This window comes from Octodon degus, unplaced genomic scaffold (assembly GCF_000260255.1).
Source record: "Octodon degus isolate 3935 unplaced genomic scaffold, OctDeg1.0 scaffold00147, whole genome shotgun sequence".
Classification (NCBI taxonomy): Eukaryota; Metazoa; Chordata; class Mammalia; order Rodentia; family Octodontidae; genus Octodon; species Octodon degus.
Window position 1 is genome coordinate 757,787 of NW_004524723.1, and position 16,638 is coordinate 774,424.

A 16,638-nucleotide genomic window follows, 5' to 3' on the forward strand; every position below is an offset into this window, starting at 1 on the left:
GGTTAAGACCAAGGTAAAGCAGGACCTATGCAACAAGAGTTGTAGCTTTTGGGTCTGATAAGGTCAGTGAAATCCCCTCAGGATTTATCCTGAGATCCTATACCTCAGACTATAGAACCTTTGTCAGTGTCACCAATGTGGATGAGTCATGGCCACATGAACAATTTCTGACATGGCCATTAATTTTAACATTCCTACCAGACACAGTTAGGGCATGGGGAACTTTTATGGCCTTTCTCAACCCAGGTGGGGACAACTGATGTGTTGCACTAAATTTCTGTTTTCATGGCCCTATAGACAGCTTCACTAGCTATTCGTAGACTGGCAGTAAGGAGAGCATAGTGATAGTCAAGATCCACGTACCAGGGTCAGAGGAGCAGTCCTACCAGCAGCTCTTACCAGATGATAGTGGGGAAGAGCTCAGCAGTGTACACATAGGAAATGGTGATGCAGAGAGTGGTGGCAAACTTTCCCAGTACAGCCAGCACTGGGACCACAATGGACTGATCTGCTGGAAGATGCTATTCAGCCACACAGAGTGGATTTCTCCAATCCTTGTGCAACCAACACCCAAACCTACTGCACCCAAACTTTGAGGCACCCATACTCTTGACATAGGAGCAATAGCCTTTGCACAGGCCCCTCTCTAAGATGGGTGGGGGATGCATGGTAAAGAGCCAGGCTGATACCAGAAAGGATGAAGATGGTGGTGACACACATGACACCACCCACAAAGTCCCAGATTAGCTCCACTTGAGACCCAACCTCTCCATCATGAAGATGCTCAAAATGTGGGCAGGCACTTCAAATACTCCAAATATGAGCTGTGTCAGGTAGATGTCCAGGCCAAATCCTCTGACTTGGAAACTAATGCCATAGTACACCAGGCTATCCACAAACCTACAAAAGGCCCAAGAGTCCATCTCACTGCTGTGTGTTCAACACCATGGGATCTCGAGGAAGAGGCTGTCTCGGTCAGGGTCACACCAGGAGACACTGGCACCGCTGTGTTGACAGTATTATGGTCTGAGGAAACCCATCCCACCATGGCACTGTCACAGAAGAAGAAAGAGGGAGCTTTCTTACTTTGTCCATGCAGGGGGCATGGGACCTAGCTACTCACCAGACACAGGTAAGAATCAGGGTCACCTTCTAGAGATGGGGATATTTGAAAAGATCTAGGAAACTTCCCATGTGGCCTTCCTTCTCCAGGACCAGCTGGAAGGAGATGCAGAGTGAGAAGATTTGGAAGGGGCAACTCAAGGCAGGACAGGGCCTGATCCTGCCACAGGTACCTGGCTCAGAAGCTCTGGAGAGAGCTTGCACTTGTTGACTGAGGCTGCCTTCATGACCAGTTGTTTGGCCTCTTCTGTCTTTCCCTGGATGAGGAGCCACCGTGCAGATTCTGGTAGAAGCCTGAAATCCAGGAAACACTGGGAACTCGGGGTCCAGAGTGCTGTGGACCTCTCCCAGCCACAACACGGAACACAGAACCCCATACCCAGCCCTAACAGCTGCCTGTCCTGCAACAGCCTCTGACCACCCGGGAGATGTGGTGAAGTTGAGGGCTGCACCCCATGCCCACAGCACAACTGCCCAAGCACCATCATCCTGCACAGGTCTCCTCACCAGAAATAGAAGAAGAGCAGGAAGGTAGGAGCAGAGAATCTCCAGTTTCAGACACCATAGGCCAATCCAGCTGCCAACATCTGCTCAGCAGAGTTACCGACCTGATACAGGGCTAAGGCATGAGTTCTCCACGAGGGACCAACCCACTCTGAAACTGTGGCACCAGAGAGGTTGAGGTGGGGCCACACCTGCACATTCATTCCCAGGTGCCCCCGGGATGCCATTATGGTGGACTGGGACCTCAGACCACAAGGAAAGCTATAAATTCTTCATGTGTAAGGGGTGCCTGTTTGAGTCCCCCAAGGAAGCTTAAAGGTTGGAAGCAGGCCAACTTCAGGGTCACACACTGGAACTGCAGGTTCCAGGATTCAGATACTCACTCAGGGCAATAGCGCATAATGAACCTCCTGCCATAGCAGCAGCTAAAACAAAGCGAAGAGCCATGTAGAGCTCAAAGCTGGGGACAAAGGCCATTGCCAGGCCCACGATGGCAGCCAGGGGCAGCCGCACCAGGAAACAGACTCTTCGACCAAACCTGAGGTAACAATGGATACAGGCAAGGACAATCCTTGGAGAAGAGCTAGAAAGCTTTAGGAGGCCTGTCCTGGGATCTGTGACAAGCAGGAGACATAGCCCCTCTCTGGGAATCCCACTTGATGATGCGGGAACAGAGCCTTATACTAGAAGCTAGTGTTCAGGGCACGGGAGAACGTGGGCTGCACCAGGAGTGTAGGTAAGCGGCAAGCTGGTCAACATCATACCGGTCACTCAGGGGCCCGAAGATGATGGCCCCAGCAAGGAGTCCAGCCATGAACACTGATTGCGAGGTCTGCTTCAGTTGCTTCCGATCACAAACCAGGTTGAACTGAGGCAGACAGAGGCAGGTGTGAGTTGAGGGACACTGAGGGCGAGTCCTTCAGCACCAAGTAGGGCTCAAGCTTCTAAACTGTCTGCATGGTCCCCAAGCTCCAAAAGACATCACTGCTCACAGCAACGTAAAACAGAGAACACTGCTCAACCTCTGTGTACCACAGAATCTGCCAGCACAGTGCAGTGCAGTCACTGGCCAACAAGGGATGGCACAACTCAGCTTCCAGCTGTCCTGTCCATCTGGGTGAAGTCAAGTTCTTGGCAGGTGCTGCGAGAAACAGCAACACCCTGGGTGCAGTGGTGTTTGTTGAAGGGAAGGTATTGGTAGCAGATTTCCAGAACTGAGAATTTGTCATTCCAGGGAGCACACATTCTAGTAGAAAGTCTCTGCATGTATTGTTGAAAAATAGAGTGGGACTTGTGGTTTGAACTCACTTACTTGATACCTACATGGTAGCCATTTATCAATACCTGGTGTAGCACTGCTGCCAAGCTAAGCATGTATCACCATGACCCCACTGCCTGGAAAGCACTCAGGACTCCTGAGTCTGCTGTTGCACTGGAGAATTCCCAAAGCCCCACACTGACAATCTGAGTCCAATAAGCAACCACAGCCCTTCAGGTGAGTACAGAGGAGCCCATAAGGGAGGAAAGAGGGAGACAGGTAGAGGAACAGACAGACAGGTGGAGAAAGAGAGTGTATGCATCTGGGAAATTCATACCAATGCCCTTATTAGCCCAGGCTGACTTAGCAGCAGACTGGGAAACCCCATGCACTCAGTGTACAGTCTGATGTAGCCCTGCGCACTTCCACACTGTGTGTACATGTGTTGCTCATGTCTGACCCCATCCTACCAGACTGAGGCAACTCAAAAGATTTCTGCCTCCCGGAAAAACAGTCCTGCCCTGTGTCCATCTGGCAGGGGAACAGAGCACACCTCTCCTGCATGACCACCCCCAGGACCCTTGCAGTGTGCTGGTTCTGTGCTGAGCACTCTGCATGCACCATCTCCTGTACTGCTCCCTGCTGTCCTTACAGGTACAGTGCACTGAGGGAGGAGAGGTCCGCAGCCAATGCTCACTCAACCACTGGATGGCAGCACAGCAGCACCACATCACTGTGAAGCCCACTGAAGGAGCAGGGAATGTGTGCTGAAGGGGAACACAGAAGCGAGAGACTCCCCAAGCTCGCTAGTCAGCCAGCATCAGTTCAGGGACAAGAAATAACCTATGCGGGACTCACCATGGAACTCATGCTTGAGTCAGTGCATTATCAAGCACAACTTTAAGGACTTCGGTATCTGTCAAACACTTAAATTAGTCCTGGAAATGAAGCAAGGCAGGGCAAGAGGCTTTAATCTTCTTCCACCCAGTTTTAGGGTTTTTTTAAATTTTATTTATTTATTTGTGTGTGTGTGTGTGTGTGTGTGTGTGTGTGTGTGTGTGGCCAGCTCAGCCCACCAGGGGGCGGGGCTGGCTGGCATGTGGTGCTGGGGGATTGAACCGCGGTCCCTGTGCTCTGCTAAGCTTGTTCTAAGTAGGTGCTTTAGACCACTGAGCCATCTCAACAGCCCTCCACCCAGTTTTATATGGTTTGGGCTTAATGCAAGAATTACAGAATCTCTTTGTAGGAAGATACAAATTAAATAAATAAAAATAAAAATATTGGCTCCTTCCAGACAACTCAGAACTGAGCACCTCTCGGAGACCTACAGACTTGAGCTGACCTGAGTCCACAAAACAGGCACAAAATCTGCTGCATGGCATTGTCTGATGGGATGAAGGCAATTCACAATTCTGGGCCTCAGAGTCCACCCAGCCCTTATTCCTATACGGGTGGCCCAGAGCTTCCTGAGTCCTCAGGTCAAGGCAGTAGGGCATCGCCTCCTCTATCTGTCTCTCCCTGTTACCTCTCAGTGGGCTTTGCCAGGATAGAACTGTAAGAGCAGTCCTGAAGTGAATTAGCAAATAATGCCTTGGAAAGGTAGAGAGGCAAGGATCCCTATAATGTGGAGAGTTTTTTGGGCACAGACCATGACAGTGGAAGGTGAACAGGAGGTGATAAGCTCACATGCCCAGCACAGCTCTTGAGACCTAGCAAACCTGGTGCCTACTATGGGGTGATGTTTAGCAATCACTCCATTCCACTCAAGGCTAGTGTCAGCTGGGCTTGATCGAGAGACTAGGAGGGTCTCGGGCTACCTACTTCCCTTAGCAGACCGGTGGGAAGAGGAGGAGAGGAGGAGCAAAGGCAGGGCACATTCCAAAGCTCCTATAGTCAAGCTTTAGGGTCCAATATTAAAATGTGAATGTTCAGCCATGTGTGGTCCTGCATATCTGTAATCCCACCTACTCAGGAGGCTGAGACAGGAAGATCACCCTTTAGAAAGACCGTGTCACAAGCTAAAATATGAAAAGGGCTCCTGTTACAGAGATGCTGCCAAGCACATAGCAGCCTCCTTCTTGATCCCCCTGCTCTCCCCATGCCCCATCACGCCTGCCTTCTTTCTCCTGAACCTTCCACAGGCTGTTCACATGGAGGAGAAACAATCACACAGTTTGTCCTCTGTTCAGAACCCACAATCCTGGGCTCATGTGCTGATGCAAATAATGTTTGAAGCCTGCACATGGGACAGTAAAAGGGTCATGAAATATGTTCTTAAAGCCCACTTTTTAATACCAGAGAAGCAGCAGGACCCTGGTGGCATCTGCCCTAAAGAAATCAGTAACACAACACTTCAGCCAAGCCCGAAGCTCAAGATCCAGACGACTATGTCTCTCCAGAATCTCCTCGGCTCTCGGACAAACTTCCTTGCCTGGGAAAGTCACCAGGCAGACACCTCAGGAATGCAGGAGATAGTCAAAGGCAGAAACAGCAGCGGACACTAGAAGGAGCCTTTGGTAGCACGAAGAGCCCCTGGTGTCTGGGCAGCCCAGCAGAACTCTGGGAGGTGAGGTGTGACTTGCCTCACAAACCTCTTACCACGCAGCCCAACTAAGGGCTGGCAAATAATAGAAAGCGAGGCAGCCTGTTCCCTTAAATTGTGGCAAGGAAACAAATACCTAACTGATGTTTACAATCATGTCGCTACCTGCAGAGCTTCAACCTGTGCCCAATGCCGTGGGGGGCAACAAATTAGTTTTGGTTTGTTTTTCTCTCTTAGCTTTAAAGTCATATAATGTTCTTAAACTGTTCTTTACAGAAAACACGTTTTCAGAAAAATATTTTCTTTTAGTAAAAATACGTTTAGGATTTGGGAGCCACTGGTGTCGCTCAATGTGAGACCTAGGGTTGAATTTTACTACTGGCAAATAAATACATAAATAAACATATATTTGAAGGTAGTTAAAATATTTTGTTTGAAAGCTTCTAAAAAGTGAGTCATTTTGAGAACTTTGAATGGAAGATAGTAATTAGTGGTCTCCAAATCTGAACGCGTGCAGATAGGGAGAGGGGCATCGGCCTGTGTCCTATGCAAGGTGCCGCCACAGCTGGGCAGCAGGTGTTGAGGATGGCAGCCCAGCTCCGAGATGAGCTCCCATGGTGTCCTGGCCCAGGCCTCTCCGGGGTAGCCTCAGTCCTGCCACTGCAGGAGAAGCAGCAGCATCAGGCTAGATGCTTCAGAGGGAGCCTCTGCTCTAAGCTGGATGCATGAGAAATCCTTTTTTTTACCTGCCTCTGTCTTTATTATTTTTTTGTTTTGTTTTGTTTGTTTGTTTGTTTGTTTGTTTTTTGCAGAACTGGGGATTGAACTCAAGCCCTTGCACTTGCCAAGAAAGTATTTATTCTACTAGCTATTTCCCTGGCCTTTACCTGCCTCTGTCTCTCCAAAGGAAATAAGTTCACTAAGCGTCCATGCCACAGAACATGACCTACAGTCACAATTGCTGTCCAGCATCCCAAAGGAAGCAGCCAGGCAGAGAGCTAGAGAGGAGCTGGAGAGTAGGGAATCCAAGTCTAGGAGCAGAAAGGACGATTTGCAGATTGTGTACAGTTACAGAAGAGCAAGGGCAACACAGGGAAGAAGGTACTACGCAGAATGAGGGCAGACTCAAGGACGACGGAAAATGGACCAGTGCAAATGTCAGATAGAGAGAAAAAGTATGAGAGGAAAACAGAGGGGACAGGAACAAAGGCATGCCACTGACCAGACAGAAGGACAAGCACAGAGAGAAACTAAAGCATGAACAAAAATGATAAGAAACATGGCAGGAAACCAGACAGAGAACATGATAGAGAAAGAGAAAGGCCAGTGGGCAGAGGACCAGGAGAAAAATGGGACTAGGGCAAAAGGAAAAGCAGGGAGAACAATATTCAAATTTCAGGAATAGGAAGAGGAAAAAAGCAACAACTTCCAACCACAGGCACAGGTCAGGCAGAGACCAAAGCAGGTGGATAGACAGAGCTAAAGCCAGCCTTACCTCATTCAATAGGGACCGGGGCCTAGGGTAGTCCCAGCCAGCTTCACAGGGCTGCATCTCATTGAAGCGGTGGCTGAGGATGTCCTCCAGTGTGGACATTTCAAAAAAAAACTAAGGCTAGAAGTCCCATTGGACCCAGCTACCTCTTTCTTGACATTTTCCCTAAAGAATTAATAGTATCATACCAGAGAGACACATGCACACACATGTTTACAGTGATGCAGTTTGTAGCAACTAAGTCTTAGAAACAGCCTAAATGCCCATAAACCCATGAATGAATAAAGGAGGTGTGGTTCTTTTATACAGTGCAGCACTACTCAGCCAATAAGAAATGGATACTCTTGAGATGTGTCTAGGTAAATGGATGTACTTTGAGAACATACTTAATAAAATAAATCAGACACAACTATATAAATACTGCATAGTTGCTCTGATGTGAGAAACTACAAATGTAAATAAGGAACAAAATGTATAATAGACATTGTAAAATAGGAAAACAATATTCAATTGAGAAGCAGAATCAAGGAGAGGGAAGGATGAATGAAGAAACGAAAAAAAAGCAAGGAGAGAAGGAAAGTTTTTGTAAATAAGGAGGGGAATGGGAGTTAAGGTAAGGGGAAAGGAATGGGAAAGAAAGAATCAAGATACATTGTGTATAGGTACAAAAAGTCTATGATGAATATAATCATTATGCTTACCTAAAATATAGCAATCAACTTATTTACAAAACAAAAGAAAAACTTAAACCTCACAACAGCAGTGGTATGTGATGCCAAACATCACATGGGCACAGCTGACCCAATGGGTCTTCTTTCTCACTCAGTATGGGGCTGTGAGTGATCATCTCCCAAGAGTTGGAGGTGATGGGGGAGATTTCATCTACTGAGGAGGAGAAAAGGGCAGAGGAATCCCTCAGCTCAAAGGTTCGGTAGAGGTGTGTAAGGTGAGAAACAGTGCAAAATTTTATAGAGATTTGCACCCAAATAATGCTGCACCACTGCAAGTGATGAATCTATTTAACAATGGCATATGTCACATTTGTGCAAAATCCTCAAAAGGAGGCAAAGCGAGTGTCACTGGTAGGCTCCTTATTAAGTTTGCATGAAATTAACGGCTCCACTGAGTCAGTCATTGTGAAATAGTGTAACAGGGAAGCCGTCCAACACAACTTAACCCTCATTTCTCCTGTCTCCCTCATGTCAGAAATGAAGATTTCAAAGTGAAATGCAGGTCAATTTATTTTTCTTCATATTTTGTATTTTCTTATTTCATTTTTCCTTTTATATTAAAGAGAAAATAGGAATAAAAATGATACAGAATTTCAAAACAAGATGATAGAAAATTAACAATGGTTATTATATTACATAATATTATCTTCAAAGTAATTATTCAAATTACAATATATAGGCATGCAAAATCCATCAAACAATATTATGTTGTGTTCATTCTCTCAGGCTTTCACAGAGAGCAAACTGGTCAAGGAATGGCTGTGACTCTTTCACATGGCTGACACTGACAAAGGGTCTACTAAGTGCAGTACAGGGTTTTCAGGATAAATCCTGAGGGGACTTGATTGACCTTATCACATACAAAACTTACATTTCTTGTTATATAAGTCTTACTTTACCTTGGTCTTAACCATCCAGCAGAAAGATATAACAACCGGGTATAAGGGATGAAGCCATGTTGGTATGCTGGGCTGTAAAGGGCTCGTGTCAACAACTTTTGACACTGCCAGTCCTGTGGATAACGCACTACTATTATGGACTATTAGACTATATTGGAATATTTTGCTGAATTTATGCACCTACAATAGATAAATGACAGTGGAATACCCTTTTCTGACAAAACTAAACAGAAAAAAAGGGATACAAATGAATGGCCATTTTGTATCTGTATATTCAAAATAGGAAAGATATACAGTTACATTCTCTTAATTCAATGAATAAGATTTGTTCTAATAGTGTTTATGGACGAGATGTCATGTCTGCATCTTGTACAATGAATAAACACTAAGACAACAATATGCAATATATTTATTATTGAAACTGTCCTACTGATCATTTTTGAAACTATCTCACTGCTATTTCTTTCTCAATAAAATTATTTTTAAAATTATGTTGTATGAGATTAAAGTATTGTAATCATTGTCATATGAATATTTTTAGGTGGTGGAACAAATGATCTCATTCTTTGTTTTTATTTATTTATTTATTTATTTTTTGTTTCTTTTTGTTTTCGTTTGTGATATGGGTGATTGATTTCAGGACCTTGTGCTTGCCACTGAAGCACTTGTTCTATGGAGCTATCTCCCCAGTTTACCATTATTTTTTATATGCAAGATTGTTTTCATACACAAGTGCTTTAAATCACAAGCATGCTTCTGAAATGAATTAAGGTCACCATCCAAGGATTGCTGTAAATTTATTCTATTCACTGTCACACAATCACTGCTATCATTTGAGTCTTCAGTAATTTGTTTTCAAAGGCATTTGTTCATTTCATCTAGTTGTTGAATTTTCTGGTGTAGAATTGATGACAGGAATGGAATCCAACTCCTCCCTTTGCCCATGCTGATCCCAGAGCCACACTCAAGTTAAGCATAAGCCACATGTGGGGCAGAGGGTGAAGAATCTTCAAAGGAAATGCAGGATTGGAGCTGTGAATCTGAGGAGACAATCTTCTCTTGATGAGATGAAAAGTCTTGTGGGCCTACACAAAACTCAGAGAAGATTAGAGCCAGTCCCTAGAAGGAACCTCCACCTCATCCTCTTGCACAGCTTCTTCTCCATCCATCCGGGTACAATCCACAACTCCAAACTTTGATTCTTTTCTGCTTACTCCCACAACTTTGGAAAGTCCCAACTAAATCTCTGTTCTGGGCTTCATTCTGTTCATGGAATGCACACCCAGACTGAGAGGATCAGAAAAATGTAAGAGAATGAGTAAAACCAATGCCAAACAGAAGACCTTAATACAGGCTGTTGGGGTGAAGCTCTGGGGAAGAGACAGGTGAAGAGATGAGGGAGGGAGGATCTGTTTCTGACACATCTGCTTTGGACTGAGCAGTGGGCATCTGGGGCTGGGGCTGGAGGTGGGGCTGGGACTGGGATCAAGTCATGGTGTGCTGCCTGCAGAAGACATGCTGATTTGTGCATTCTCACTGATGTCTAGTTGTATCCAGAGAAGGAGTAGAGTTCCCTGATCTGGCCCTTAGTGACCACAGTCAGAAGTATGAAAAGCTCACATTGGCGACCCTTACGTTAGAAGGTTTTTCTGTGATCTCTTTTGGTTTTCCTGAAGTCTCTGTATTGAAGAATCTGAAGAGATAAAAAGCTAAGGTTAACATTCAGAACTGCTCCCATGATCATGTTCCTAACCACCCCATGCCTCAAAGTGGAAGGATTCTGATCCAAAGGCTCACAGATGTATGTGATTCGAAGGGATCCATGTCACTCTCTAATCAACAAGACACTAAGAGTGAGGAGGAGGCCAGGGCCTCTGGAAGAGGAGACACCCACCTGGGCATCAGAAGCAACAAGCTGTTCGCCCTCGGTAGGGCTGCTGGTCCAGGTCCTGGATGGTGTCCCTCAGGCTCTGGCCACGAGTCTCAGGCAGCAGGACACAGAACACCCCTGCTACGATGGTGGTGCAGCCATAGATGAGCATAGGGATGGACTCATGGTAGACCTCCAGCAGGAGGATAAGTGGTGTAAGGATGCCCCCGATCCTTGAGAAGATGCTCACCAGCCCCATTCCTGTTTGTCTGGAGGAGGCCAGCACAAACTGAGCATACTCAGCCTTGCTGCAGGCCAGATTCACCTAAAGTCTCCATAGAGACCCCCAAAGGCCTGCTGGGTCTCCAGTCCTCGCTGACCCACCCAGTGCTCCTGTCCTCTGCTCCTTCATGTGCCTTCTACCTCCAGGCATCCATGCCTGCTAAACTCCTGTTCAGCTGTCACTTCTCAGACCAAGGCTGCACCTGCTGTCCTCCCTCTTCCCACCTGAGTGACCATTCATGTTCTCTCTCTTTTTTAATGATTGTTGTATTCCATATTATTGCCTTCAGATTAGTTGTTCAGATTACCATATATAATCATGCAAAATTGGTCAAAAAATAAAAAGGAGAAAAAATATAGGCATTAACACAAACATTCCTTTCAATAGATTAGTATAAATCAGCAGTACAGTTATTCAAACTCTCTTGTGTATGTACATATATGTTTTCTTTCTTTCCTTCCTTCTTTCTTTCTTCTCACTTTTGCTCATCCCAGTTATTCCTTTCCTTTGAACAGTTTCTTTCTCTTTCACAGTATCTATTGTACCTTGTAATTTTATTTACTCTTTCAGGTTCTTACACTAGTAAGACAATATTATGTTTACACATGTCGATCTGATTTATTTCATGTATGAGTATGGTCTCCATTTGCACCCAATTACCCATAAAAGCCTTGGGATTATCTTAGCTAAGAGCTGAGCAATAATCCATATAAACAAATATCACATCTTTTCAAACTATGCCTTTGTTTAGGGGCATTTGTGTTGTTTCCAAATGTAGCTATGTCAAACTGTGCTGCATTAAACATGAGTGCAGATACATAATTGGAAAGATGCACAGGAGGGAAAAAGAGATGTTAATTGGGACCTCTATCCTAGACTTTTGAGGAATCTCCACACTTACTTCCATAGTGGCTGTACCAGTCTACTATCCTGCCACAATAGATAAGAGTTCCTTTTTCCTCACAGTCCTTCCATCATTTATTATTGGTTGATTCCTTGAAGATAATCATTCTTTCTGGGGTGACATGGAATCTTAGTGTTGTTTTAATTTGCATTTCTCAAATGACCAATGATATTCAATATGTTTTAATGAAATTATTTGCCATTCCTGTTTCTTCATCTGAAAAGTGTGTATTCATCTCAGATGCCCACTTTTTGATTGGGTATTTGAATGTTAAAGCTCTAATTTCATTTTGACTATTCACTTTAGACATATCCCATCTTCCCACTTGACACAGCTATGGCATGGTGAATTTTTATATCTTTCCACAACTCAGATGAGGAAAACTTGGGGGTTGCACTAAATGTTGAGTTTCCCTGGCCCTACTGACAGCTTAACTAGCTATTCATACATGTGGTAAGAACAACATAGTGACAGTCAAAATCAGGATAAGACAAGGATTCCTACCAGCAAATCTTACCGGATGATGGTGGGGAAGAGCTCTGCAGTATACACGTAGGAGATGGTAAAGCTGGCAGCGGAGGCAAACTTTCCCACCACAGCCAGCACAGTGACCACCACAGGCTGATCTGCAGGGAAATGCTGGTCAGCCACACAGAGAGTGGATGCCTTACCTCTCTGTGAATGCCAACCCCCAACCCTACTGCACTAAAACTTGGGAGAACCCATATTCTTGACATGGGAGCAACGGCCCATGGAAAGGCCCCAGGCTGAGGTGGGTGGGATGCATGCTAAACAGCCAGCCTGATACCTGAAGGGATGAAGACGATGGTGATACACATGACACCACCCACAATCAGGGTTCCAGCCTGGCTCCATTTGCGACCCAACTTCTCCATCATGAAGATGCTCAAAAGGCGGGCAGGCACTTCAACTGTTCCAAATATCAGCTGTGTCAGGTAGATGTCCAGACCAAATTCACCCACTTGGAAGCTAAGGCCATAGTACACCAGGCTATTCACAAACCTAAAAACGATCCAAAGGTCAATGTCATTGCTGTGTATTCAACACCATGACACCCAGAGGACTTGGCCAGGGTCACACCAGGAAGCACTAGTACTATTGTGCTGAAAACAGCATGGCCTGAAGGCCTTCAACCCACTATGGCAATGGCAAACACAAGGGAAGAGAGTGCTCTCTGGCTTTGTCCATGCATAAGCCATGGGCCGTAGCTACTCACCAGACACAGGTGAGAATCAGGGTCACCTTCCGGAGATGGGGATGCTTGAAAAGATCTAAGGCATTCCCTTTGCGGGCTTGCTCCTCTGGGACCAGCTGGAAGGAGATGCACAGTGAGAGGGCCAGGGAAGATGTGGGAGGGGCAGCTCTAAGGCAGGACAGGGCCTGATCCTGCCACAGGTACCTGGCTCAGGAGCTCTGGGGAGAGCTTGCGCTTGTTGACTGAGGCTGCCTTCATGACCAGTTGTTTGGCCTCTTCTGTCTTCCCCCGGATGAGAAGCCACCGTGTAGATTCTGGTAGAAGCCTGAAATCCAGGAAACACTGGGAACTCTGGGTCCTGAGTGCTGTGGACTGCTCCCAGCCACAACACAGAACACAGAACCCTACACCCATCCCCACAGCTGCCTGTCATGCAGCAGCCTCTGACCACCTGGGAGATGTGGTGAAGTTAAGGGCTGCACCCCATGCCCACAGCACAACTGCCCAAGCACCATCATCCTGCACGGGTCTCCTCACCAGAAGTAGAAGAAGAGCAGGAAGGTAGGAGCAGAGACAGCAATTTGCAAGAATCTCCAGTTTGGGACACCATAGGCGAGTCCAGCTAGAACCATCTGCCCGACAGCAGAAATAGCCTGCATCACAGCCACTGTACGAGTCCTCCACGAGGGCCCAACCCACTCTGAAACTGTGGGAAGAGAAGCTGAGGCTTAGGGTGGGTTAAACTTTCCTATTCGGTCTCTGTCTCTTGCTTAGCTGCCACCATGGTAGGGCTGGAACCTAATCCCAGCATAGGACACCATAAGGACTTAAGGCGCAGATTCTCACCTACACACCCATGGGCAGTTTAGAGACTGCTGGAGTCCAGGCCCTGGAGATATACCTGCTCTTGAAGGCTTCACTTCCAGATACTCACTCAGGGCAACGGTGGTTAACAAACATCCAGCATTAGCTATAGCCACAGCAAAGCGAAAGGCCATGTAGAGCTCAAAGCTGGGCACAAAGGCTGTGGCCAGGCCCACGATGGCAATCAGCAGCAGCTGCAGAAGGATACAGGCTCTTCGGCCAATCCTGAGGTAAAAAAGGGGCCAGTGGGTGCAGGGAGAGGCACCCCCCTGAGGAATGGCCTGGGAAACCCAGGGGCCTGCCCTGGAATTATGTCTCCAGGAGACATGATCCCTCCCTGGGCGTATTATTTGAGAGTGGGGGGAACAGAGCCTGGTACTTGAGGCCGGTGTGTGGTGGATGGGGGAATGTGGCCTACACCAAAGTGTGGTAGGCACACGGCAACCTCATCAACATGCATACCGATCACTGAGGGGCCCGAAGATGATGGCCCCAGCAAGGAGTCCAGCCATGAACACTGACTGCGAGGTCTGCTTCAGGGGCTTCCGATCACAAACCAGGTTGAACTGAGGCAGACAGAGGCAGGTGTAAGTGTAGGGGCACTGAGGGTGAGTCCTTCAGCACCTATTAGGGCCCAAGGTACCGAACTGTAGGCACGGACCCCAAGATCCATAAGAAATTCATTGTGGACTGCAGCATAAACATGGAGAACACTGTTCAACCTCTGTACACCGCGCATTCTGCCAGTGCAGTGCAGTGCCCCAGTCAACACGGAGTGGCACAGACCGCCTTCCAGCAGTCCCATCCATCTTGATGCAGTCAGTTCATGGCAGGTGCTGTGAGAGTGACACCCTGTGTGTGGTGGTGTTGAAGGGAAGGTGTGTGGGGGCGCAGATTTCTAGGACTGAGGAGATGTCTCTGCTCAGGGGGACACACATCCTAGTAGAAAGCCACTGCACATATTCTTTGAAAAATAACAACTGGAATATGTGGTTTTAACTTAGCTTGACATTTAGAACGGTTTACCATTTATCAAAATCTGGTGTAGCACAGCTGCCAAGTGTGTAATATTTGTGAGCTTTGAAAGACTACTAATGGCTCCTTCCTGAGTCACAAGACCTCTCCCCACTGCCCCACTGCCTGGAAAGCACTCAGGACTCCCTGAGTCTCCTGTTGCGCTCAAGAAACCCCAAAGGCCCACACTGGCACTCTGAGTCCAATGAGCACGCACAGCCCTTCAGGTGAGTACAGAGGAGCCCATAGGGAGGAAAGAGGGAGACAGGCAGAGGGACAGACAGATAGGCAGGGAAAGAGACAGTGTATGCTTCTGGGCAAATTCATACCAATGCCCTTAATAGCCCAGGCTGACTGAACAACAGAGTGGGAAACCCTGTGCACACAGTGTGCAGGCTGATGTCGCCCTGCGCACTTCCACACTGTGTGCACATGTGAGGCATATGTCTGACCCCATGCTGCTGGGCCAAAGGCCCTGGGAGCATTTCTGTCCCCTGAACACACAGCCTTGGCCTATCCCCACATAGCATGGCCTGCTGCCACATGACGTCTGTTGCATCACTACGCTAAGCTACTTGAGGTGGTGCAGGTCCCTGTCCTGAACACTGCATGCACCAGCTCCTGTAGTGCTCCCTGCTGTCCTTACAGCTACAGCGCACTGAGAGAGGAGAGGTCCACAGCCAATGCTCACTCAGCCACTGGATGGCAGCACAGCAGTGCCATGTCTCTGTGAAGCCCCCTGAAGGACCAGGGAATGTGTGCTGAAGGGAAACACAGGAGTGAGAGCCGCCCCCTGCTCACTAGTCAATCACGACAAGTTCACTGATGTGAGGCAAGATTATGTCCTACCCAGAACTAACAATAGAACTCATATTTGCATTCTCAAGCAGAACCTTAAGGACCTTTTTAAAGTGTGAAATAGTTAAATTAGTCCTGGAAATGAAGCAAGGCAGGGCAGGAGACTGGACTGTTCTCCTACCCCATTTTATATAGTTTGGTTTTTATATAGGGACTACAGAATCTCTTTATGTGTAAGATACCACATAAAATGAATAGAAACAAATGTTGGCTCCTACCAGACTTGAGTCAGAACTGGGCAGCTTTGTGAGACCTACAGACTTGAGCTGACTTGTGTCCACAAAGCAGGCATAAAATCTGCTGCATAGCATTGTCTCATGAAATGCAGGCCATTCACAATTGTACCAGCCTACGCCAATGGATTCTCCAAAATTGGCATCCGCTGTCAGTAGCCTGAATTCCTGGCCTCCGTGCAGCTTCTGCCCTGCCTATCATGAACTTCTTCTGCTGTCTCCTAATCATCTGACATGTAGCAGCAGTGCTCAGGTTTGGAGAGGCATCAGGATCCCCCAGCTTATGGGCTGCTGTCATCTTGTAGATGGCATCAAGTGCCACCTGTAGTAGCTGGTTCTGTCTAGGACCTGCAGAACTTCCCTGTCTTATCTCAGCACAGGCTACTACATTTCCCTGACTCTTTCAAGACCTGCAGCAGTTCCCTTTAGTCTCTTAGACTTTGGTTTTAGCGCTGCATCCAAGCACCATTACGAGCTGCCTCTTTTCATGCATTCTAATATGTCAGCAGTTCTCAAATTCACCAGGTGCGCTTCCCTGCCTGGAGACTCTAACAATGTTGGCTCTGGGCTTCACAGTTTCTTTCACTGTGACCTCCCAAGCAGCCTCAGGAGAGATCACTTGAGCTGCCACTCCTCAATGGTCTGTGTCTCATACTATTCAGAGATATAACTGGACAAGACAAGGAAGCACATTTTCCTTTGTCAAAAATTGGACACTAAGAAAGGTGGATACCAGTGGGATGAGGAGAAGCCAACTCTGATCTTCAAGAGCACCCAGCCTTGTGATAGCCAAATCTTGGAAACAACCAAGTTGCTCATCACCTGAGGAATGGTTGAAAAAGATGTGG

At 47.0% G+C, this 16,638-nt stretch overlaps 1 protein-coding gene and 1 pseudogene across 1 annotated transcript in view; both read right to left on the minus strand.

The window, feature by feature from the left end:
* Positions 1-14,424, minus strand: part of LOC101580158 (solute carrier family 22 member 13) — a 24,597-nt gene extending 10,173 nt beyond the window's left edge. The window contains exons 1-9 of the mRNA XM_023702202.1: positions 14,329-14,424; positions 14,148-14,287; positions 13,756-13,910; positions 13,359-13,527; positions 13,026-13,146; positions 12,843-12,937; positions 12,414-12,628; positions 12,123-12,231; positions 10,498-10,687 (exon numbers count right to left, since the gene is read on the minus strand). Coding sequence (XP_023557970.1) covers positions 10,498-10,687; positions 12,123-12,231; positions 12,414-12,628; positions 12,843-12,937; positions 13,026-13,146; positions 13,359-13,527; positions 13,756-13,910; positions 14,148-14,287; positions 14,329-14,424 — 1,290 coding nt within the window. The remainder of the gene's footprint in view (positions 1-10,497; positions 10,688-12,122; positions 12,232-12,413; positions 12,629-12,842; positions 12,938-13,025; positions 13,147-13,358; positions 13,528-13,755; positions 13,911-14,147; positions 14,288-14,328) is intronic.
* On the minus strand, positions 270-7,020 carry LOC101579773 (annotated as a pseudogene).
* Positions 14,425-16,638: the final 2,214 nt, after the last annotated feature.